General features: G+C 43.3%; 1 protein-coding gene across 2 annotated transcripts in view; it reads left to right on the top strand.

Moving 5' to 3' along the window:
- Window positions 1-23,545, top strand: part of NPR3 (natriuretic peptide receptor 3) — an 80,388-nt gene extending 56,843 nt beyond the window's left edge. Inside the window, exons 4-8 of one of the 2 annotated variants that reach the window (XM_069556344.1) lie at window positions 2,462-2,597; window positions 10,017-10,111; window positions 11,877-12,012; window positions 16,575-16,662; window positions 17,666-23,545. In XM_069556344.1, coding sequence (XP_069412445.1) covers window positions 2,462-2,597; window positions 10,017-10,111; window positions 11,877-12,012; window positions 16,575-16,662; window positions 17,666-17,777 — 567 coding nt within the window. In that variant the 3' untranslated portion in view covers window positions 17,778-23,545. The remainder of the gene's footprint in view (window positions 1-2,461; window positions 2,598-10,016; window positions 10,112-11,876; window positions 12,013-16,574; window positions 16,663-17,665) is intronic. The other variant, XM_069556345.1, reaches the window with a different exon arrangement.
- Window positions 23,546-23,634: the final 89 nt, after the last annotated feature.

Here is a 23,634-nt window from a genome sequence, read left to right as displayed (position 1 = left end):
ATCAGAGCTTTTTAAAAGCACCTTATATTCACCATATTGCACTATTCTGTGATTCTTCCTGCTATAGCTGGGTGATTTTTATATAATTATCAAAGAGAAGATAGATATTTTGAAAGAATATTTTTTATTGTAGCTTGAGGATTAAATCACGCAGCTCAAGTCCACTCATGAATTCATCAGCATACATACTTTCTCAGGCCATGATGACTTCATGGGCTAAGTGAAAATTTCATTCCTTTGGAAAATTGAATTAGCATAGCCAAATCAGCAGAAAATTATCTTTGATTAGTAGGTGTTATTTCTACACCATTCTGCTTTGCCTAAAAAAATAATGACTCTGAGACTTTAGCTTGATGGCTAAGCAATAGAGCCAGTGTCTGCCATTTTCTTTCACAGTCCCAAGAACTGTTGTAGGTGTTTTACACACTCTTGTTCATTTAATCCCCAGAAGAGCTCTAGGAGATAAGTTGATACTAAACTCTCATATAATTGATAAGGAAATTGAAGATTAAAGAGATCAGGCAACCTGTCAAGGCTTGGATTAAACTTTGGATGTAGTGGCTAAGTGAGGGCTCTCCTGTAAACTCTACTCATCTGTCCTCCGACTGTCCCAGGGGGTCAGTAAAACTGACCAGCTGCACTCATCATACTTGGGAGGAATTAAGGATAAGACATCGTGGAAGATCCCTGTTTGGGATGTGAAAGCATGAACAGGGAGTCTTAGTTTCCATGAAAGTGGGTCAGTAAGATATGCTGTAACAGTAAGTAAATCACTTATTTTCTGAACACTTCTATTAGGAATTAGAAGCCTAGCAAGATCCCTAGGTTTATAATTCTCTCTCTCCAAATGATAAGAACAAAAGGTGAGTGCTGACGTTTACAGATTTTATATCTGCTGAATCATTTAAAATGACAACAACCCCTTGAGATAGCTACGGCTATCTTCCTCATTTTCCAGATGGGAAAAACTGAGACCCAGAGCGGTGCAGAAACAGCCCGGAAGTGGCAGAGCTGGGTACGAACCCAGGCTGTTCAAGCGTTATTCTAGCCTGCCTCTCAGCAGCAGCACTCGGCTCTGGCAGTTCTGACATATTTGCTTCTGTGATGCATATAGGACTTAGTCCTTCAGAGTGGGATGAGGCTGAGAAGAAATGGATGAGCTATGTCTTTTGTGATGTTCGTCTATTTGAACCAGGTGGCTCTCCTCCTCTGGGTGTTTTTTCCTAGGGATGGGGCAGGAATGCCCCTCATAGGGCTTCCCCGCAGTTGTCTATGGGATACCTAATTCACCCTGCTGCATGGAATTCCGTTCTTGACCCTGTCTTCTGAAATAAGAAGGCTGGAATTTGGGGGTAATTCTACAGAATTCTACAGAATCTGTGACTCTTAAGTGTTTCAAGATTGTATTTGCTCATTTCATCTTTAGTGAACATTAATGGGTTTAAATGTGGTATCAGAACTTGCCAAACGGTGCTTATAGAAGGAAACAGGCTCAGAAAGATTAAGTGACTTCTCCAATTTCACACAAAGTTTTACGTTGCTGAGCACAAAGGCTATCTTACTTGAGCCGGGACTCAACCGAGATAAACCAACGGCCCGTTTCCACTCTTGTCCTTGGAGCTTGGCAGGGACCGGAAGTAGGCAGGACTCAGATGCACTGGAACTAGTCAGAACACAAACTGGAGAGAGAAACTGAGATGCTGATGCTGATAGAAGAGAGGACAGAGAGGGGATAGCCAGGCCCACTCCTCTTTGCACACTTAGGCATCTGTGCTCCCCAACTAGGCAGGTAGTGAAAGTGAAAGTGAAGTCGCTCAGTCGTGTCTGACTCTTTGCGACCCCATGGGGTGTAGCTTACCAGGCTCCTTCGTCCGCGGGATTCTCCAGGCAAGAGTACTGGAGTGGGTTGCCGTTTCCTTCTCCAGGAGATCTTCCCAACCCAGGGATCAAACCCGGGTGTCCCGCGTTGCGGGCAGACGCTTTACCATCTGAGCCACCGGGGAAGTATTGAATATGAATGAATGGGTCCCTACTGTCCTTTCAGTTCTGCTTCATATTCAGAGCGTGGAAAGCACAGGGGCTGGTGAGGGTGGAGAAGACCTCAGTGGGGAGATGGCTTCAGGTAGAGAGCAGACGTGGGAGTAGAGGGCACATGTTCAGAGGTATTTGTGGGCAAAGGCTTTTTGCACCTGGAATACTTAACCTGGCCCACAGGTACATTTTTCTTAACTTCGGTAATATCTTGTCTTTTCTCCAAATTCTCAAATAGGGAAAGGGTTTTCCTGACATAAGCCAGTGCCAGGAAAACTGTAGCCTTTTCTTTGTTAGTTGCTCTTTTGCACACTTCTGCCATTGCCACGGGCTTCGAGCCTAACCTGTTAACCATTTGGATTCTCTCACATTATTCCTGAACGTGAGTCATGTGGTGTCTGGGCTCACCCACCTGGACTTTCCTTTCCAGGTGAACATGTTTGTTGAAGGATTCCACGATGCCATCCTCCTGTACGTCCTGGCTTTACGTGAAGTACTCAGAGCTGGTTACAGTAAGAAGGATGGAGGGAAAATTATCCAGCAGACTTGGAACCGAACATTTGAAGGTGAGGATTCAGTCTACAAGGTCTACAACTTGTTCTGCTGCCAATCAAGTTGCTTTTTTCCTGGTTCTGTTTTTCTCTCTTGTAACTATGGGACCTTGCTAGTATCTTAGTTTTCCCAGCTATAAAAGGATAATAAGTCATGATCAACCTACTTCACAGGCTTCTGAAAATTAAATGAGATAAAGCTTATGAAAGTGCTTTGAAATAGGAAGAAACTTCTCGGCCTTTTGGCTGAGATCGCAGACGGTAAAGCGTCTGTCTATGATATGGATGACTCGGGTTCAATCCCTGGGTTGGGAAGATTCCCTGGAGAAGGAAATGGCAATCCACTCCAGTACTATTGCCTGGAAAATCCCATGGACAGAGGAGCCTGGTAGGCTACAGTCCATGGGGTCGCAAAAAGTCGGACACAACTGAGCGACTTCACGTTCACGTTCACGTTGTCTCCTGATGGCAGCAATTCTGTGCTAAGTCACTTCAGTCATGTCCGACTCTTTGCAACCCCTGGACTGTAGCCCATCTGGCTCCTCTGTCCATGGGATTTTTCCAGGCAAGACTACTGAAGTGGGTTGCCATGCCCTTCAGGAGATCTTCCTGACCCAGGGATCAAATCCCAGTCTCTCGTGTCTCCTGCTTTGGGGGGTGCGTTCTCTACCTCTTTACCACTAGTGTCACCTGGGAAGCCCCTAGGCTTCTTTATTTTATTTTATTTTCCTAGACATCTTTAAACTTGTCATATGCCTCAGTCACAGCAATCAGTTTGTGAAGAGTTCTGTGATCAGTTTTAGAAGAAATTATCCCAGATACACTTTCCTCCGTTCAGAATATCTGGAGGTTTGAGATGATGAGCAGGTCCAGTTGAGCTCTCTGATTTTAATTTTTGAAATGGTGAATACTGGTTGTTGCTTTCTTAGGAACAGAGGAAGCATAAGAACAACAACAAAAGAAATGGCATGTCATCTCCTCACTCAAGCAATTTTGTTGACATTTAAAAATTGTACAAGAATGAGACTATTCTTGGCTGGAAAGTTAAACACTACAAAAATGTACAAAATGAAAAGTGAAAGTTTTCCTTTCCACCCTAGTCCCCTCTCCCCAATGTAATGGCTATTAAAAATTTCCTATGATTCAGCCTAAAAATATTCTGTGCCGTCTGCCAGCACATATGCATTTGTATATCTTATCTAAAAAATTTACACAAAAGGGTTGTACTAGGAATGCCATTCTTCATCTTAGCTTTTTCACTTGTATGTCAAGCAGAAGAATTTTCCATATGAGCGCTTATAAATTCAGCACATTTTAAAGTGATGGTTCCACATTTTTCCACTGTTTGGCTGTACAAGGATTTCTTTACCCAGTCTCCTATTGATGGATACTTCAGTTGTCTAGTTTTTGCTATTATGCAAAATATTATCATGAGGTTACATGTCTTGATGAATTTCTGTGAGTACATCCAACAGGGAACATTCTTAGTCATGGCATATCTGGGTCCAAAATTATATTGGTGCCTTTTAAAGTGCATTGTTGTTCTGTCACTAAGTTGTGTCCAACTCTTTGTGACCCCATGGACTGCAGCATGCCAGGGTTCCCTGTCCCTCACCATCACCCAGAGTTTGCCCAAGTTCATGTCCATTGAATTGGTGATGCCATCCAACCATCTCATCCTCTGTTGTCCCCTTCTCCTCCTGGAGGAGGGAATGCCAAACCACTAAAGTATATTTGCTGTGAGAACCCCATGAACTGTATAAAAAAGCAAAGTACATTAGATATTGCCAAAGAGCTTCCAGAAAGGTCTACTATCCATATTCTTGCTGATGGTGTATAAAATACTAGTATCCTCTCACGTCAGTTCAGTTCAGTTCAGTTCAGTCGCTCAGTTGTGTCTGACTCTTTGTGACCCCATGAACTGCAGCACGCCAGGCCTCCCTGTCCATCACCAACTCCCGGAGTTCACTCAAACTCATGTCCATTGAGTGGGTGATGCCATCCAACCATCTCATCCTCTGTCATCCCCTTCTCCTCCTGCCTTCAATCTTCCCCAGCATCAGGGTCTTTTCAAATGAGTCAGCTCTTCGCATCAGGTGGCCAAAATATTGGAGTTTCAGCTTCAACATCAGTCCTTCCAATGAACACCCAGGTCTGATTTCCTTTAGAATGGACTGGTTGGATCTCCTTGCAGTCCAAGGGACTCTCAAAAGTCTTCTCCAACACCACAGTTGAAAAGCATCAATTCTTTGGTGCTCAGCTTTCTTTATAGTCCAACTCTCACATCCATACATGACTACTGGAGAAACCATAGCCTTGACTAGATGGACCTTTGTTGACAAAGTGATGTCTCTGCTTTTTAGTGTGCTGTCTAGGTTGGTCATAACTTTCCTTCCAAGGAATAAACGTCTTTTAATTTCATGGCTGCAATCACCATCTACAGTGATTTGGGAGCCCCCTCCCCTGCAAATAAAGTCAACCACTGTTTCCACTGTTTCCCCATCTATTTGCCATGAAGTGATGGGACCAGATGCCATTATCTTAGTTTTCTGAATGTTGAGCTTTAAACCAACTTTTTCACTCTCCTCTTTCACTTTCATCAAGAGGCTCTTTAGTTCTTCTTCACTTTCTGCCATAAGGGTGGTGTCATCTGCATATCTGAGGTTATTGATATTTCTCCCGGCAATCTTGATTCCAGCTTGTGCTTCCTCCAGCCCAGCATTTCTCATGATGTACTCAGCATATAAATTAAATAAGCAGGGTGACGATATACAGCTTTGAAATACTCCTTTTCCTATTTGGAACCAGTCTGTTGTTCCATGTCCAGTTCTAACTGTTGCTTCCTGACCTGCCATCTGTCAGAAATGAGCATGAGACTCAATATTAGAACACCCAGTTGCTGGAGCCCTGGGGACATCAGCTTCATATTCACTCACTCATTCATTCATTCATCAAGTATTCTTGAGCACTTCCTATGTGCCAGGCACTGGGTTAAGGGGCTGATAACTCAGCAGTAAATTAAAGATGTTCCTTGCAGTCAGCTGAGCTTCTGTGGAATAAATACACCACTTCAGGGGCTGGAAAGTGAATCAGGTTAAGGGAGATAGAAAGTTATGGGAGGGGGTATAGTAGGGCTACTAATTTAAATAGAGTTCAGCTAAGGTCTCTCTGACAAGTGGCAGTTGGGTGCAGACCTCAGGGAACTTAGATATATGATGCAGCTATTTAGGAGAGAATAGTCCAGAGGCAGCAGCAGACACAGAGACCCTGAGTGTAGCTGGGGGACAGTGGTGAATACCCTGGAAGAGCCTGTGGGCCTGTGTGGCTAAAGCAGTATGGGAGTTGCAGTGTGAAGTGAGCCAGACAGCGTCAAGTAGGACCAGACCCTGTGGGCCTGAAAGCTGCATTGAGGACCTTGAATGAGATGGAAGCCGCCAGAGGGTGTCAAGGGAAACAGAATCTGTCTTGAGTCTTTAAAAGGGAGCCCTCTGGGATCTGTGTGGAAAATAAACTGTAGGGTGTGTACAGATGTGAGAGTTGGACCATAAAGAAGGCTGAGCACTGAAGAATTGATGCTTTCAAATTGTGGTGCTGGAGAAGACTCTTGAGAGTACCAGCATGGAGATCAAACCAGTCAATCCTAAAGGAAATCAACTCTGAATATTCATTGGAAGGACTGATGCTGAGGCTTCAATACTTTGGCCACCTGATGTGAAGAGCCAACTCATTGGAAAAGATCCTGATGCTGGGAAAGATTGATGGCAAGAGGAGAGGGGGGTGACAGAGGATGAGATGGCTGGATGGCATCACTGACTCAATGGACATGAGTTTGAGCAAACTCAGGGAGATAGTGAAGGACAGGGAAGCCTGGTGTGCTGCAGTTCATGGGATCACAAAGAGTAGGACACGACTTAGCAACTGAACAATAACAATGCTGATGGATATCATCTGAGGACCACTGACATACAGGTCACTAACCAGGTCAGAAAACCAGCATCCTAGCGACTGACTGTCACCTCAGTCCTTTCATTTTCTCCTTGGTCACCTGTACCAAGAGGGGTTGGATCAGCTGATGACTGACAAAGGCCCTTTGAGTTCTGCATCATGCCAACAATTTGAGCCGTTGAATGTACTGGGGCTGTGCCTATCTGCCTTACCAAGATTAGGTTCATACTGTGTTGATCACTTAGGACTCTCCTCTACTCCTCTGCCTCACCTTGTCCTTGGTCATTAGAAAGGGTAGGATGGGATAGAGGGGTCAGGTTCCAGCGAGAATTGTCTGGGCAGTAGCTATGGTGACAGTTGGTGGATTTCATTTCTCCTCACTAGTTTTAGTAGATGCCACATCTTACTGTAACCCAGAGTGGCATCTGCTTTAACTTTGAACAGATTGTAGAATGTGAACAAATCAAATAACCCTTCAGGGTTGTCTTGCTTGACCTCTGACAGCTTTAGCTGAGGAGCTGAAGTCAAATGGGATCAGTCAGGGGTCATATTAGGACAGAATCAAATTTCCCAGAAGTTGTGTCCCATGCCCTGAGAGCTGGCATGTGTGGATACAACCTTGGTAGGCCACATCCCGTTCCTAGCTCTTCCTCTCTGCATGGTGTGGTCATTTGCTCTTGGTCTTCCAAGGGAGGTTGTTAAGGGAAGGGCAGATGCCCATGATGGCTGGAACTCAGTTTTGCATAAAGGGCATGGACTAAATTTTCCTGTGGGCCAATCTGAGGCTTCCATTCTAGAGCTTGGTCTACACAGGCAATACTAAATGAGTCCCAGAATAATCAACTGTATAGTTCAGTCCAAACTTAGAATCTCATCTGTCCAATGTAAAGATAACTGAAGCCAAGCTAAGTGTTGACCTTGAATTGTTTGGGGAGCTCGTTCTATTTGCTAAACAATGATCAACCTGAGGGTAAACCCCCAAAGAACTATAAAAAAATCCCTAACTGTTCTAAAATTAAGAACAATTAAAATTTTAATAGTCACTGTAAGTGACCACTAAGTTGTCAAGGGAAAAATACTCTGGATGTTATTTGACAAATTTGGATTTTATTACCATGAAACTTATGACCGACTCTCAAGACTTTCAATAAATGGCCTGGGAAGAAGCTGAATTTCCTCACTGTGGGAGAGGTCAGGGTGACAAGGTAAATAGGACTGTGGCTCAAACCCTGAGCTCCACTGCAGGCCAATAGAAAGGAGGGTAGAAAGTCTAATTACTTATGTACAGGAAAATTCTGCTGTCAGCCTGACACTCTCACCTTATGTATAATACTCTCAGGTGAAATCTCACTTGCTAATTGGCCACCCTGAGGGTTCACACCCCATTTCTTGGCAGAACTGTAATAGCTTAAAGTGTAATGAGGTCTTGGATTACTAGGACCACCTTGTCTTACAAAATACTCTGCAAAACACTTAGCAGAACACACCATCATAAACACCTCCAAACAGAACGGCATATGGTTTTAGACAGCCAGTATGTTTGGAGATACATCTGTATCTATTTTTCAGTGACATTTATTACTTAAAAGTTGTATAGACTGTCAAGGATAAGCTAGCTTGAGATACGTGTATCCTCTGTAAGCAGTCTCTATTAAGAAGACAAAAAAAAAAAAATTAGGCTGAATAGTAGCTCCATTCTGTTTCCGGCAAAGTAGACCAAAGTCTGGAAAAATCAGAGGGCCTTCAAACCACAACCCAGAGGAGAGCAAACCCAAATACTTGCTCTCTCCAAACCACACTAGAGGATGGAACTTTCCCTTGGGACTCCTTTTCCCAGACATTCATTTTATTTCCGGTGAGAACCAAATCAATAGAGACCCCAATTAAGAACTATACTGAACTCTGGCACAGTTTAAAATGAAAGAAAACAAATACTTAGGATGTGGCTGACACATATATTCTCTTACTTAGTTAAGGAAAATGACAATATAGACATATTGAATATCAGCTGATCATATATACATGTTCGCTTTTATTGATTAGCTTCTGTAAGCCACCATTGCTAGCCTAAGCAAGCCTAACCCTTTGTGTGGCACTCTGGGCCCTCCACGCTCTGGTCTCCCTGCTCCAAGTTTAGAGCTCACTGTTCCCTTCCATACACATGGGCCACCTCCCCTCAAACCCCTCTGTCCCCTGATTCCTTTCAGCTTTTGTGCCTTTGTAAATACTCGCAAGGCTGCCTTTCTGCCTAGAACACTCCCACACCCTGCTGGCTGCTTGTCCAAATTGGAGGCTTCACCAACATGTCTACTGAAGGCCTGCTCTTCTACTGGGTCTTCTTCGAGTCTCCAGCTAGATGTTCCAGCCCGGATGCTCCCTGAATGGTGTGGACACCATCTTAGGTCCTCTCCCAGATTCCAGGCATAGCGATAGTAATAACAAAAGAAGAAAACAACTGACTTCTCTGAAACCCACAAGTACTTTACCTGTGTTAGCTCCTTTAATCTTTTCAGCAGCCTCTTGGCAGAGAGGTACTATCCTGCTTTTTTTCCAGTTCTGGAGACTGGGGCTCAGAGGTCTAAATCCTTGCCCAAGGTCACAGAGCTAGGAAATGTGAAAGCTGGGACTCAGATGCAGGTGGTCAGATTCCCGCGCCAACAAGATAAATTCCTAGTCCAGGCTGCTTTTCTCTTGAGCAGACATTGTGTCCGGTTCATCTTTGCTTCTGCTGCAATATTGAATTCAGCCCCTAGTAACTGCTGGATAAACAATGAATGATTTATTGTATCTATAGGAGATGATGAGTGTTAACTAAACTCATTTCACAATATTTTTGTCAAACCTTTATGATGGACTCTTGAAACTTACACAGTGAGATACATCGATTACATCTCAATTTAACTGGAAAACAAAAATAAAGCCTCTCAAAGAATGAGTACATGAACACAAGTGGGATAAACTAGCTCTTCTTTGGTTCTTGGCTCCCATGATCTGTGAAGCAGGCCCTCTGCTCTCCTGTGCATTCAAGGAGCCCACACGGAAGCACGTTCATTGAATCCTGGCCCTGGAACAGGTTTTCCTTTATAATGTTTGTCTGGTGATAACGTGAACCCATGGCAAGTCTAGGAACGTGCTACAACTCTGCTTCTTACTCTGCATTAAAAAAAAATTAATACAAAACTCTGGGATAAGCATACTGCTTTCAGGATTAGCCTTAGCCTTTTTTTTTCTTTAACATATTCCCCAAAAAAGGTCATTTGTTTCTTTTTCTTTTCATTTTTAAATGGAGAAATGTTAAGAATTTAGGAATGCAGACACAGATGAAATTACAATGTCTTTCTAAATGCCAACAAAAATGCTCCGAGTCTGATGAGATTCCCTGTGGCATGAGTTTGTTTAAAAAATCCTGTCAATTCATTTTCTTGTTTTTGTTGGCGGACAGAGGTATTTTAAATAACCAACTGGAGCTCCTTGCATCTCATCTTCTAGGTATTGCTGGGCAGGTGTCCATAGATGCCAACGGAGACCGGTATGGGGATTTCTCCGTGATCGCCATGACCGACGCAGAAGCGGGCACCCAGGAGGTAAGCAGATGGGACCTCCACCCTAGCGTCCTCTGCTTATTGAGATTCCAAGGAATGTATTTGTCCTGGTATCCAAACAGCTGCCCCCAAAGCAGCCTCCAAATAAAAATGAGCTGAACACCAGGAGTTTCTTAGTGAGGGGATTTCCTTCTGGCTGAGGGTATCAGGGAAGGCTTTAGGAAGTGGTTCCTTGTTTATCCTAAGTGGGGACATCCTACCTTTCAAGTGGCTGAGAATCACACCTCAGCCCTAAGATGCAAGACAGCATCATCAGATGAGAGACTTAAAGTGAATTTGTGTATTTATTTCCTCCCTTAAAATTTGAAAAAAAAATTTTTTTTTTTTTGGTCAGGGAGTGATTACAAACTGGACCATGCATTAGTATGTCAAAGGATGATGGAGTTTCAGGATAGCATCACTAGAAAGAAAAGGGTGCCCTGGATATAGAGATCTGACACTTACTGAGGTACGAGCTCTCTGCCTCAGCTTCCTTGGCTGTTAACAAGGAGATAATCCTATCTCCCTTGCTGACCTCACATGGTGATCACGAGCGCCAGATGAAATGGAACCTGGAGAAGTATTATACAAATTTTGCATGGTAAATATATAGATAAAGAGGATGTGCATCCACCGTGTTTGAGGTCAGATGATGCAGTTCTTTCTTTAATTCTCTGATGGCTCTCACCCAGGGTTGATGACTGCTGTCACACTTCCTGTGATCTGGCATGAAGGACTCGCTGTTCTTCTCTTTGTCCATAGGACCTGGCCTCTGTGGGAGGGGTCAGGCCACCAGGATCTGTATTGGCTACCTTTGCTGTAAGATTATTTTACCCTCGACGATCTGAGTCTCATGTATATTCCAATCTCTCCTCTATAGAAAGTGGCTAGTAATAGTCTATAATAGAGAGGGTCATGGTGAGGACTCAGGCGTGAACGAGTGTAAAGTGCTTGGTACATGCTCAGTACATGCCAGTGACTGTTGGAGTTTGGTGATTACCTAGAATTCTTTTCATTCCAACACGAGAGCCTGTGGGGCCTCTTTCAGGAGAGAGAAGGCAGGGGGTGTCACCATCCCCCAGGAGCAGGGTGCCACTGTTGAGACAGTAGGGAGGTGGATCCTGAGAACCTGGGTGCAAAGGTAGTGCTAGATCAGGGATCAGTAGCTGATGAAACAGTTGTTTAAACCAGAAGCTGAGGGTAACCCTTGAACTGAGCCATAAAAGGATACGGATTTTTCAGAGGCCACAGGAACTAACTGAAAAGGGTTCAACTTGGAGGTGGGGTGCAAATAGGATGTGTTCAACAGAGGAGAAGGTAACCCTCAAAGTCAAGATGGAGAAGAGCCTTTGAACCAGAGGAAGGTGAAGTGGAAGGTTCCTAAAGAGGCTCTCTGATGCTTGAATTCTGTGTCAAGCTTCACTGACCCGGGAATAAGATGGGTCGTGAACTCCCTCTTCCTGGAACAAACTGGGTCCTGACAGACGGCTGACCTGCAGGTGGGAGGGGCACCACTCTCTCCCAGGAGCAAGGGGAAAGCCGTACCTTCCGAGGTTACTGCTTTCTGTATAACCACCTTCCCTGCCATGGGGAGCCTGTGCTTTCTAAATTATGCTCACTTTACAAACACTGTTGGCACCTTGATTTACAAAGATTTCAGAAACACACTATTGTAGTCAGCCTGGAGGGTCTGGGGGCCTACTCCTGGCCTCCTTTGCAGAGAACTTCGACCTTTCAGTTTGTGCATTTTTTTTTCTTTTATATATAGGTTATTGGTGATTACTTTGGAAAAGAAGGTCGTTTTGAAATGCGGCCAAATGTCAAATATCCTTGGGGACCTTTAAAACTGAGAATAGATGAAACCAGAATGGTGGAGCACACGAACAGCTCTCCTTGCAAAGCATGTAAGTTTAGAGACTTAATTCGCTCTGTGTTTCATCATCTGCAGTATCCATATAACACAGGCATCATTCAGTGGCTGCTGTTCTGAAAGAACAGATTTCTGTCTCTGATGTGGTAAAATCCACAACAGTTCACAAACTGGTATCCAGCTCCATCAGAGGCTTCTAGGTCCTTCTTCCCTTCTATCCTTTTCCAAGATGGTAGAAGGTGTCTTCCTATTTTTACATCTCTTACCATAATCTGTTATTATTTGAGGTTTTATACTTTCAGGGAAAATTAAAATATCAAATACTAAATGTCACTCACTATTCATCTATTGTTTCAAAGTTTGTATTTATTCTCTTACCCACCCAGAACCAGACAACGTTCCTTAGACACCTAAAAATTTACAAATTAGCAAGTAAATGTAAAATATGTTATTTATGAGTAGCCTTGTCATAAATGTAGAAGCAAGTGGAGGTTCTTATAAGAAGCTTACAAACAGGAAAGTGGTTGGAAATCATTGCTGTAGAAAGACACTTTGATAAGGAAAGTGGGAGAATTAAGTGAGTATCGACCTTTCAGGGAAGTGGTTCACTTTAATATCTGGTGGCTTGGACAGTAAAGAATCTGCCTGCGATGAGGGAGACCTGGGTTCGATCCCTGGGTCAAGAAGATCCCTTGGAGGAGGGCATGGTAATCCACTCCAGTATTCTTGCCTGTTGAATCTCCATGGACAGAAGAGCCTGGCAGACTACAGTCCATGGGGTCACAAAGAGTTGGACAGGACTGAGAGACTTTCACTCACTCACTCATTCACTCACTCACTCATGTGTGCCCGTTATGTTTTTGGAACAGTCTTCAAACTGCGATGTATCTGTGTATACGCAATAAGTGGACAGGCATAAATGTGTTAAGAACACAGTCTCTGGAGTTATTGGGCCTGGATTTGAAATCCCATCGTGGTCACTTACTGTGACCTCAGGATCATTTCTTCATTTTTTTAAGCCTCAGTTTTCTCATAAGTAAAATTAAAGAAATGTACCCAACTCTCAGGAATGCTTTGAGGATTAAATAGAAGACTGTGTTAAAGACTGCATCCTAAACTCCTTCTACACAAGCTAACTATTTATCATTTTTATGTAACATCTGGGACACTACAGAACTGATTATTTCAAATTGTTACATTTTCACAAAGCTATATAAGACATTTTGACATGAAACTCTGGCTTTGGTGAGAGAACATCTAAAAACAGAACATTAACCCAATAGATTTTTCACCAAATTTCCCAGCACTTGGAAGTGTCATCATCCGTCTGTGAAAATGAGAAGAGCCAGCTCAGTCCCATGGTCCAGGTGGTTGTCCTCTCTGGCAGGAAACTCAAAACAATGTGCATAGATCTGAAAACTTCAGTTTCAGTTGTTTTCAAATCCTTCTCGAACCTGCTCTGTTCCCATTGTGCTCACTGTTTTTGTAACAGTTTGTTCATCTAGTATTTTTTTAAGTGCTTTTAAGCTTTGCACTTGGTAAAAAAAAACACCATGCGAAATCACCAGCACCACTGCCACTACCACCACGACCACTGCCATCACCATCATGACCACCACCACCACGAGTACCACCACTGCTACCATCACCATGATCATGACCACCACCACTGCCACCACCATGATGACCATGATCACCACCTCCACCATGCCATCACTGTCACCACCACCACCACCATGACCACCACCACTGTGACCACCACTGCTACCATCACCATGACCATGACCACTACCACCATGCCATCACTGTCACCACCACCACCATAACCACCACCACCACGATCACCACCATCATGACCATCACCACCATGACCACCATCACCATGACCACCACTGCTACCATGCCCACCACTGCTACCATCACCATGACCATGACCACCACCACCACCAGGCCATCACTGTCACCACCACCACCGTAAACACCACCACCACGACCACCACCATCATGACCACCACCACCACAACCACCACTGCTACCATCACCACGACCATGACCACTACCACTGCCACCACCATGACGCCATGATCACCACCACCACCATGCCATCACTGTCACCACCACCACCATAACCACCACCACCACGACCACCACTACTACCATGACCATGACCATGACCACCACCACTACCACCACCATGATGACCATGATCACCACCGCCACCATGCCATCACTGTCACCACCACCACCACGACCACCACCACCATGACCACCACCACCGTGACCACCACTGCTACCATCACCATGACCATGACCACTACCACTGCCACCACCATGATGACCATGATCACCACTGCCACCATGCCATCACTGTCACCACCACCACCATAACCACCACCACCACGACCACCACCACCATGACCACCACCACCATGACCACCACTACTACCATCACCATGACCATGACCACCACCACTGCCACCACCATGATGACCATGATCACCACCGCCACCATGCCATCACTGTCACCACCACCACCATAACCACCACCACCATGACTACCACCACCATGACCACCACTGCTACCATCACCATGACCATGACCACTACCACCACCAGGCCATCACTGTCACCACAACCGCCATAACCACCACCACCACGACCACCACCATCATGACCACCACCACCACAACCACCACTGCTACCATCACCATGACCATGACCACTACCACTGCCACCACCATGACGCCATGATCACCACCTCCACCATGCCATCACTGTCACCACCACCACCACCATGACCACTACCACCGTGACCACCACTGCTACCATCACCATGACCATGACCACTACCACCACCATGCCATCACTGTCACCACCACCACCATGACCACCACCACCATGACCACCACTGCTACCATCACCATGACCATGACCACCACCACTGCCACCACCATGATGACCATGATCACCACCGCCACCATGTCATCACTGTCACCACCACCACCATAACCACCACCACCACGATCACCACCACCACGACCACCACCATCATGACCACCACCACCACAACCACCACTGCTACCATCACCATGACCATGACCACTACCACTGCCACCACCATGACGCCATGATCACCACCTCCACCATGCCATCACTGTCACCACCACCACCACCATGACCACTACCACCGTGACCACCACTGCTACCATCACCATGACCATGACCACTACCACCACCATGCCATCACTGTCACCACCACCACCATGACCACCACCACCATGACCACCACTGCTACCATCACCATGACCATGACCACCACCACTGCCACCACCATGATGACCATGATCACCACCGCCACCATGTCATCACTGTCACCACCACCACCATAACCACCACCACCACGATCACCACCACCATGACCACCACCACCATGACCACCACCGCTACCATCACCATGACCATGACCACTACCACCACCAGGCCATCACTGTCACCACCACCACCATAACCACCACCACCACGACCACCACCATCATGACCACCACCACCACAACCACCACTGCTACCATCACCATGACCATGACCACTACCACTGCCACCACCATGACGCCATGATCACCACCGCCACCATGCCATCACTGTCACCACCACCACCACCATGACCACCACCACCACGACCACCACCACCATGACCACCACTGCTACTATCACCATGACCATGACTAACACCACTGCCACCACCACGACAACCATGACCACCACCACCACCAGGCCATCACTGTCACCACCACCACCAAAACCACCACCACCACGACCACCACCACCATGACCACCACTGCTACCATGACCACCACCGCTACCATCACCATGACCATGACCACCACTGCCACCACCATGATGACCATGATCACCACCGCCACCATGCCAACACTGTCACCACCACCACCAAAACCACCACCACCATGACCACCACCACCATGACCACCACCACCACCATCACCGTGACCATGACCACCATCACCACCATGCCATCACTGTCACCACTGCCACCACCACCACCATGACCACCACCACTACCATCACCATGACCATGACCACCATGACCACCATGCCATCACTGTCACCACCACCACCATAACCACCACCACCATGACCACCACCACCATGACCACAACCACCACCACCACCATGACCACCACTGCTACCATCACCAAGACTGTGACCACCACCGCCACCATGCCATCACTGTCACCACCACCATGACCACCACCACCACGACCACCACTGCTACGATCACCATGACCATGATCACCACCGCCACCATGCCATCACTGTCACCACCACCATGACCACCACCACCACCACGACCACTGCCACCACCACCACCAATACGACCACCGCCACCACAACAACAATGAACAGGATTGCCTAGAAAAACTTTCTTAAAAAGAAAGGAAAATTGGAAAATTTGCCTCAAGTGGTAAACCATGAAATATCTTCTAATGAATGAAAAATTTCAATGAATAAAAAGTCAGAGTGAGGCATTTCTAGCTGTTTTTCAAAATGAACTCAGATTATCTATGTTTCTTTCTCAAGCAGGTGGCCTAGAAGAATCAGCGGTGACAGGAATTGTTGTGGGGGCCTTACTAGGAGCTGGTTTGCTAATGGCCTTCTACTTCTTCAGGTTAGGACTGCTTTATAAAGTTTTAAAATTTACTCTCCTTAATTTCCTGTCATTTGCCTTTGCACGATCCTCCTTGTGACTTGTCTATATCTTGCTCTTACCCAAAAAGCAAGGTAGTGAAAAGAGCTAAACCTTCCACTGGTGTGACTCTGGTTTGGTGGTCAGGGGGTTAGCATACCAGGCAGTGGATCAGGGTTTCTACTGTATCCCCCTGTGTGCCACAGAGCCATTGCAATCTTTTGCTCACAAATATTCTGACCTGAATTCCTTCCACCCACCACATGAGTAAGTGGAGACAGAATCTCGACAAAGGGGAAATCAACTTCCCCAGTCTCCGGCTTCCTCCAATTTAGGAATATGCGGTGAGTTTACTTTCTCTAGAGAAGGAAGTGACTCTGAGCAGTCTGTACTCTCAGGAGGTCTATGCTCAGTCTTTGGGAGCCCACATGCTTCGTGACCACTGTGGTTAAGCCCCGAGTCTTATAAACTTGTAATATTTATGTGTGTTCAAGATACTGATAGTTTCATCTCTTGAGTGCTGTCCATTCCTTTGCAATCTTTGGGGATTGAGTTTGAGGCTTATTAAGTCATTGGACCATGAATTTTTCATTTCTGCATGGCTGTGTAACTCTGGGTGTGTATGAGTCTTTGTGGGAACAATTGCATTCCTGTATACTTCATCTGATCTTTATCTAGGGCATATCCTGGGAGCTGAGGGGTGTAATGTGGCAGAACAGACAGGACTTAACCCGCGAGGCACCCAGGGAAGAACGGGAAGGCTTGTTCTATGGTATTGGGAAAGCAGGCCAATTTTCCTCCTTGAATAAGGGCAGTATGCCTTGGGGCATCCCACTTTAATCTCTGACTATGGCTTCATATTCTGTCACTTCTCATTTATCAACCCAAACCCAGATGTCCCTTGAGGGCATTCTTTGTAAGAGAAACCATAGTATTTTGTAGCCAAGTGAGGTTTTATTACTACATTCACTTTCCCTCTACCCAGGAAGAAATACAGAATAACCATTGAGAGGCGAAACCATCAAGAAGAAAGCAACGTTGGAAAACATCGGGAGTTACGGGAAGATTCCATCCGATCCCACTTTTCGGTGGCTTAAAAGGAAGCCTGTTCTTTTGGCTTGAGATTCTTTAAGGAGATATATGGGATGAAAGACATCAATGGAATAGAAGGGGCGCTCTTGAAAAGCTCATTCTTTTAAGCAGTTAGTCATTTTGTTATAAAATTTCTTTAGAAGCTCAGGAACTATTATTAATCACCATATGCCTGCTGGCCTCTCATCTCATGACAAACAAATACAAGAATATAACATCACTGCTAAATGTTGATACTGTTTCAAGGGCATATGACTAGATTTATGTTCTGAAAGTCTGAGGTCTCCATATCTTGATGGCGTTTGGGGGCATTTTACACAAGGCTATAAAATGTGTTTTACTTAAGTGAGATGTTTTATAGCTAGAATAAAATCATTTTTACATGTAGGATATTATTGAAAAGAATTTAACCCCATGAAGAAGAAAATGTAGTGAAAATCTCAAGGTTGAAAATGCAGCATTCCTCTCTCTAGAGCTGGTGGAGGGATCTGAGGTCAAGGACTGCTCTATCTGATGTATGCATTCAGGTCCTGACTTTATGTCTTGAAAAAGAATTTCCCCCACCTCTTTCAGTGTCTTGTAAGAGTTACTCTGGAAAGTTGTAACTATGAATGAGATAAGAGGATTTATGCAGAAAAAGCAAATCTAAACTATTTCATTTTTTAAAATATGAAAAACCCTATTTCACACTAACATTTTATTTTTTAAGTATTTTAATCTTATATTTTGCTATTAGAAAATGTGTCTATTTTTTCATTTTGAAGATTAAATTTCACTTATATTTTAAAAAAACATGGGTAATGTGTACAGCAAACCAATAATGATGAAAGATGCCTCTCTTTTTTTTCCCTCCCTGTTTCCCTCTTCCCTGTGGCCATAGCCCAATACAAATTGCTGCTTTAACTACAGAGATCTAGAAATGTATTCAGATTGTAGACTCTACAGGAATACATCAACTTACTTGTTTTAAATGCAAGCTATTTTAGGGATAGTCTCCTTTCAGTTCTGGCCAAATGATGAGTATCAGGATCAAGGATGAAATTTATTAGAATTAAGTCAGGTTTTATAAAGGGAGGCAACCTTTTTTTCTCAAGAAGAACTTTATAGAGAGTTAGAACTTGGCAGTATGCATAGAAATGATAATTTAATAAATGACACTTTACCAAAATTGACAATTATGATTTTGGTTAAAAGAGGGAATCTAAACAGCTACTATGTTCCCTTTTAGTAAACACCACAGAACTTTGCAGACATCCACTAATAACTTGTGTAACAGGGGTTGGGTATGGATATCAGGAATTGGTCAAGGTTGAATAATTATTTGCCGAATCTCAACTTTGCACCTAGTACTCTGTGTATAGGTTTAAGCGTAGATTGCCACTTTCATGTATAATTTGTGGAGAAAACAGACAGTGAGGGAAGAATGGGAAGTTGTCAGATCAGTGTACTATCTTATAATGATGTTATGAAGGTCTTTCCTCAATAATGTTTTGAGCATCTGGAAAATAGTGTTAAAGATTATCTTAATGTCTATAAAAGACCATCTACAGGAGGAAAATAGGACAGCTTAAGAAAATAGGAGAGTACAGAAATTGGAGCCATTCCTAGGTAGTGATGGAAGTTGTGGTTTACACTGGTAGTGGAGGTGGAGGTGGGGCATGTGAGAGCTGCGTGTCCTGGAAGTTGGCCTGAGCTTGCTTCCCTGGGGGCGTCCGTCTTTTCTATTTCAGCTAGTCACAGTGAATGGATTATTTCCGTGTAAGGCACATCTCCCCTGTATTGTTTAAAAATGGAATGCATGCAGCTGGAGAATGTGATAAAAAGATGAACTCTGATCAACTGAAAGAGCTATGTTGTAGCTCTCCATGCTGAGTGCAGTGGAAAAAGAGCTGAAATCAAAACAGGAGGGAAAAAGAAGGCAAGAGAGGCCAGCTCCAGAAATTCTAACGTAGGAAGAGAGCTTGGGAAGTGAAATCCAGAAAAGCAAAGTGTGTAGCATCTCAGGACTGCTCAACATGAGAACAGAATGGAAGGGTTGCATCTGTCTTATTTTTGTGAATTGAGAGTTTATTTCTATTTTTATTTTTCAGTGGTATTTTCCATATATTTTAGAAGTACTCATTTTCTATTATCTTGTTTGTAAAAAAACATTTAAATTTGAGCCTATGTACTTATTACAGGGAAAAAACTCTCTACCTGGTTGCAGTCTTTGGGTGGAAACATTTCTAACCTTTCTAGAATTTTTATAGGGGTGATTAATTTTTTTTATTTTTTAAATTATGAAAGCATGATAACACATTTATAGGTGACTTGGAAAATACAGAACAAAGTTACATGTACTTCCACTATACAATTATTTTTTAAGTAGATAAATTAAGATTTTTAGTTGGAGTTTCAATATCAAATTCTCAAAAATTAATAGAATGAATATACAGAGAAGTAGGTGGATATAGTAGACCTGAAAAGCACTATGAACCAATTTTACATAATTAAGATTTATACAATTTTCAGACAACAGTAGGATACAAATTCTATTCAAGTTCCCATAGACTATATACTAGGAGACATTGGAACACAGCCAGGGACATAAGACCAGGTGCAAAAATTTGATGGTCTAGAGATACTGGAATCATGCAGAATGTTTCCTTGTTAGAGAACAATATCATGTTAGAGATCAATTATGTTAGAGATCAATATCAAAAAATATTTGAATATAACAACTCTAGTATTTTTAAAGCAGATATCTTTTATTTCTATTTCAGGTAGAAGAATCGTAGTAAACTTAGTATTATGATTCCCACATAAAATCTTAAAAGTTTTAAAGGATAATTTAGTCTTTTAAAAATAGTAGAGCCAATCATGAGATTTATGATTTGTGGATGCCATTCTCTTCCAATCTGAAAGCAGTTCTACAGTTCTTGAGGTTGATTGCTTATTTACATGTCTGCTGTCTATCCTTTCCTCCTTGAAATTGTCATATAAGTTATAAAACCCTATCAAGTTTTGAAAAGTTGGAAAACCTTTTCTAAAGCTGTAGGTGTTTGGCTCAAGTTTACCCTGGTTTAAGACTTCTGGAGATTTACAACTCAGGATTCAATTTTCTAACTGCTAACATCTTTGACAACTAGTCACTCATACTTTGACAGTAGCCACATATCATATGGTAAGATAAACAAGACTTTAGTTCTTGAATCATTTTATAAATTATTACCCTGAAATCCAGGGTGTTCAGATTCCAAAAGGGGATACTTTATCAGTATTTTTTCATCAGGTCTAACATAAGTTGACACTAATACAGGTCAAAATGAGTATATACTTTTAGTGTATTGACTCTTGGTGTTGGAAATAAGTCTAGGTTTTCATGGTCATCATCATCATTTTAGATTTTTTTCTTTGCTGGACTCAGAAATAAAAGCTTCCTCTAAACGATCACTTCTATCTGGGAAGAACTTCCTGTATAGAGTGTGTATCTGCCCCCACAGGTTCCCCGACGAAATCCATGTAAACACTCATTTATCAAAAGAACCATTAGCTTGTCCTTTCCTGAACTACAAACATAGTTCTGCAGGCTTTAAAATGGTTCTTGACTCTTCAGGGAAGGGAGAAACATATGGAAAGTTGATGCCTTCTTTTCTCCTCTTCCTTAAATTCAAAGACTTACTTTGGAATGTTAGTCATATCTCCCTACTCACAGGATCCTGGGATCACTTACTAATTCAAAGCTCCTGTGCCTTTTGCACCCATAACTGACCACTTCCCTTCTGGTTGCTGCTGATTTTGGGAATGTGATATTTGTCCTTGACCATGGAATTAAGGCCATTGTATAGACCCTAAACAGCTGGAGACAGGAATTCAAAGTAGGTCCAGTGGCCTTACCACCTTCTTGTGAGTGAGCATGAAATATCTTTTTGTGAAAGTCTCTTTGGGAGACTAAATAGAATATTATGCCACTGGTATTCAGGGAGTGTCTGTAAACTGAAAGGAATACATACCTATACTTTTTGGGACACAAAGCATTCAGATCCTGAGTGGATGCAGCCATAAGGCCTAACGCCAACTAAAATCAAGTCCCTTTCATGGTTTTTGTTTAGTTATGCCCTGTGGTTCAGTGCTTCATGAGAAAGCTGAAGGTGAGCTGAATTTCCTCCTTAGTGAAAAAACAGGAAACTAATAACATGGAATATGTTTTGGGAGCAGTATGAAAGCACAGAGAGTAAGATGGTGCTGTTCAGAGGAACCTGTTTCTTTTTCAGTGCATCTTTAGAACCACCTATAATTCAAAATCACCTATAGATTCACCTTTAGAACCACATATAATTCAGCTCCTCTCCCACGAGAAGAGTCAGGATCAAGCTCTTCCAAAAGAAATGGAAGAGGGTAGTGTTGCCAGCTGCCACCATATTTACCACCCCTCTCCCCTCCCCCATCCACTGTGCATCATGGCTCCAAAGGTGCGGCAGCTTCATGCCACGCAGGTAGCAGCCTGTGAGCAGGACCTCCATACTTCCTCAGAAGGCAGAAAGGAGACAGTGTGCTGGCTATAAGAATGTGGCTGACTTTTGATCAGAACCCTTACCTAACTTGACCACGTGCTCCTGGGGCAGTTCAAGCCTCTGATGTGCATATACTCCAACAAAACTGGCTTCAGTTTTCAGCGTGGAGCTCTCGCAAATGTATCTTGCAGGTGTGCCCCCATAGCTAGACTCTAGGATTAAAATGACTTTCAAGAGGTGCTGGATTGGAGTTTGTTCAGATTTCTCATTAACCACTAATGTTCATTCATACCAAAGCAATTTTAAACCAGCTGATGCTATTAATGTTCATATTTTCACCTACTTCAAACACAGTAAACAGGTTTCAATGGGAGCCAAGGCTCAGAAGTAAAAATCCATATGTTATAATAGCTCTTTGATGTACTAGGCGGTGATTCCCAGAGGACATATTTGAACAAGAAGAATTAAGAGTTAGCAAAAAGTGCTGCATTGCTTTGAGTCACATGTTTAAAGACCTAAATTTCTATGTGCAAGGAATAAAGGGCCCATTCACCAGCGTAAGTCACAGCATAGTCTACCGAAGCGGTTTTTATTTGCTTGGAGAACAAAGCTGTCATAGCACATAATACCAAGGCAGAGAAAGTTGAGAAACAGGCAAATTTGGATTTTGAGACACGATGTCCTATTTATTATTCAATGTCAAGATCTTATAGTGTGTATTGTGGTGTGTCTTACAAAATAGCAATGAGGTGCCCTTGCGCCCTGGAGATGCTGTGAGTTTGCAGATCTTTCTGCTGGATCCTGGGAATCTGAGCATTGTTCCCTGTGCATGGTGAATAATTGAATCCAAGAGGACACAGAACAGACATTGTGGGCAATTACTCCTGCAGCCCTTGTCTCCCAGGCCATATTATTCATCAGTAATTTACATATTGGGCTGCCGAACATTATACACTTACCATGAGTCTGGTAGAAAAATGAAAGTAAAAAGCTGACAGCTACATACAGTTTATTATTCTAATGTAAGTAGAACTATCTGCATATAATGTGATTTAATTTATTGTTGTTTTGTGTAGAAAATGAAAATTAATGACTGTGGATATAACCCCTGTTTTGTATAATATATTTTCTTTCTGGTGCAAATTGGTCATTGAAGATATCTTCATTTGGTGTTTGGATATAAATGTGTATGTGTTCTTATAAATGTTTCTGTTAAGCAAGAATGCCACATGCTCGCAGGATAACAATGTGTTCTCATTAAAAAATACATCCCACCGAAACCTTTTCCTGTTTATAATTCAACCAATATACACTGCAAATATTCATATTCTCTGAGGACTTCCTGTTCTCTTAGGACCAGTTTAGAGAA

This window comes from Ovis canadensis, chromosome 16 (genome assembly GCF_042477335.2).
Source record: "Ovis canadensis isolate MfBH-ARS-UI-01 breed Bighorn chromosome 16, ARS-UI_OviCan_v2, whole genome shotgun sequence".
Lineage (NCBI taxonomy): Eukaryota > Metazoa > Chordata > Mammalia > Artiodactyla > Bovidae > Ovis > Ovis canadensis.
Note: the sequence above shows the minus strand (reverse complement) of the source record. Positions and strands in the feature narration are given on the sequence as shown.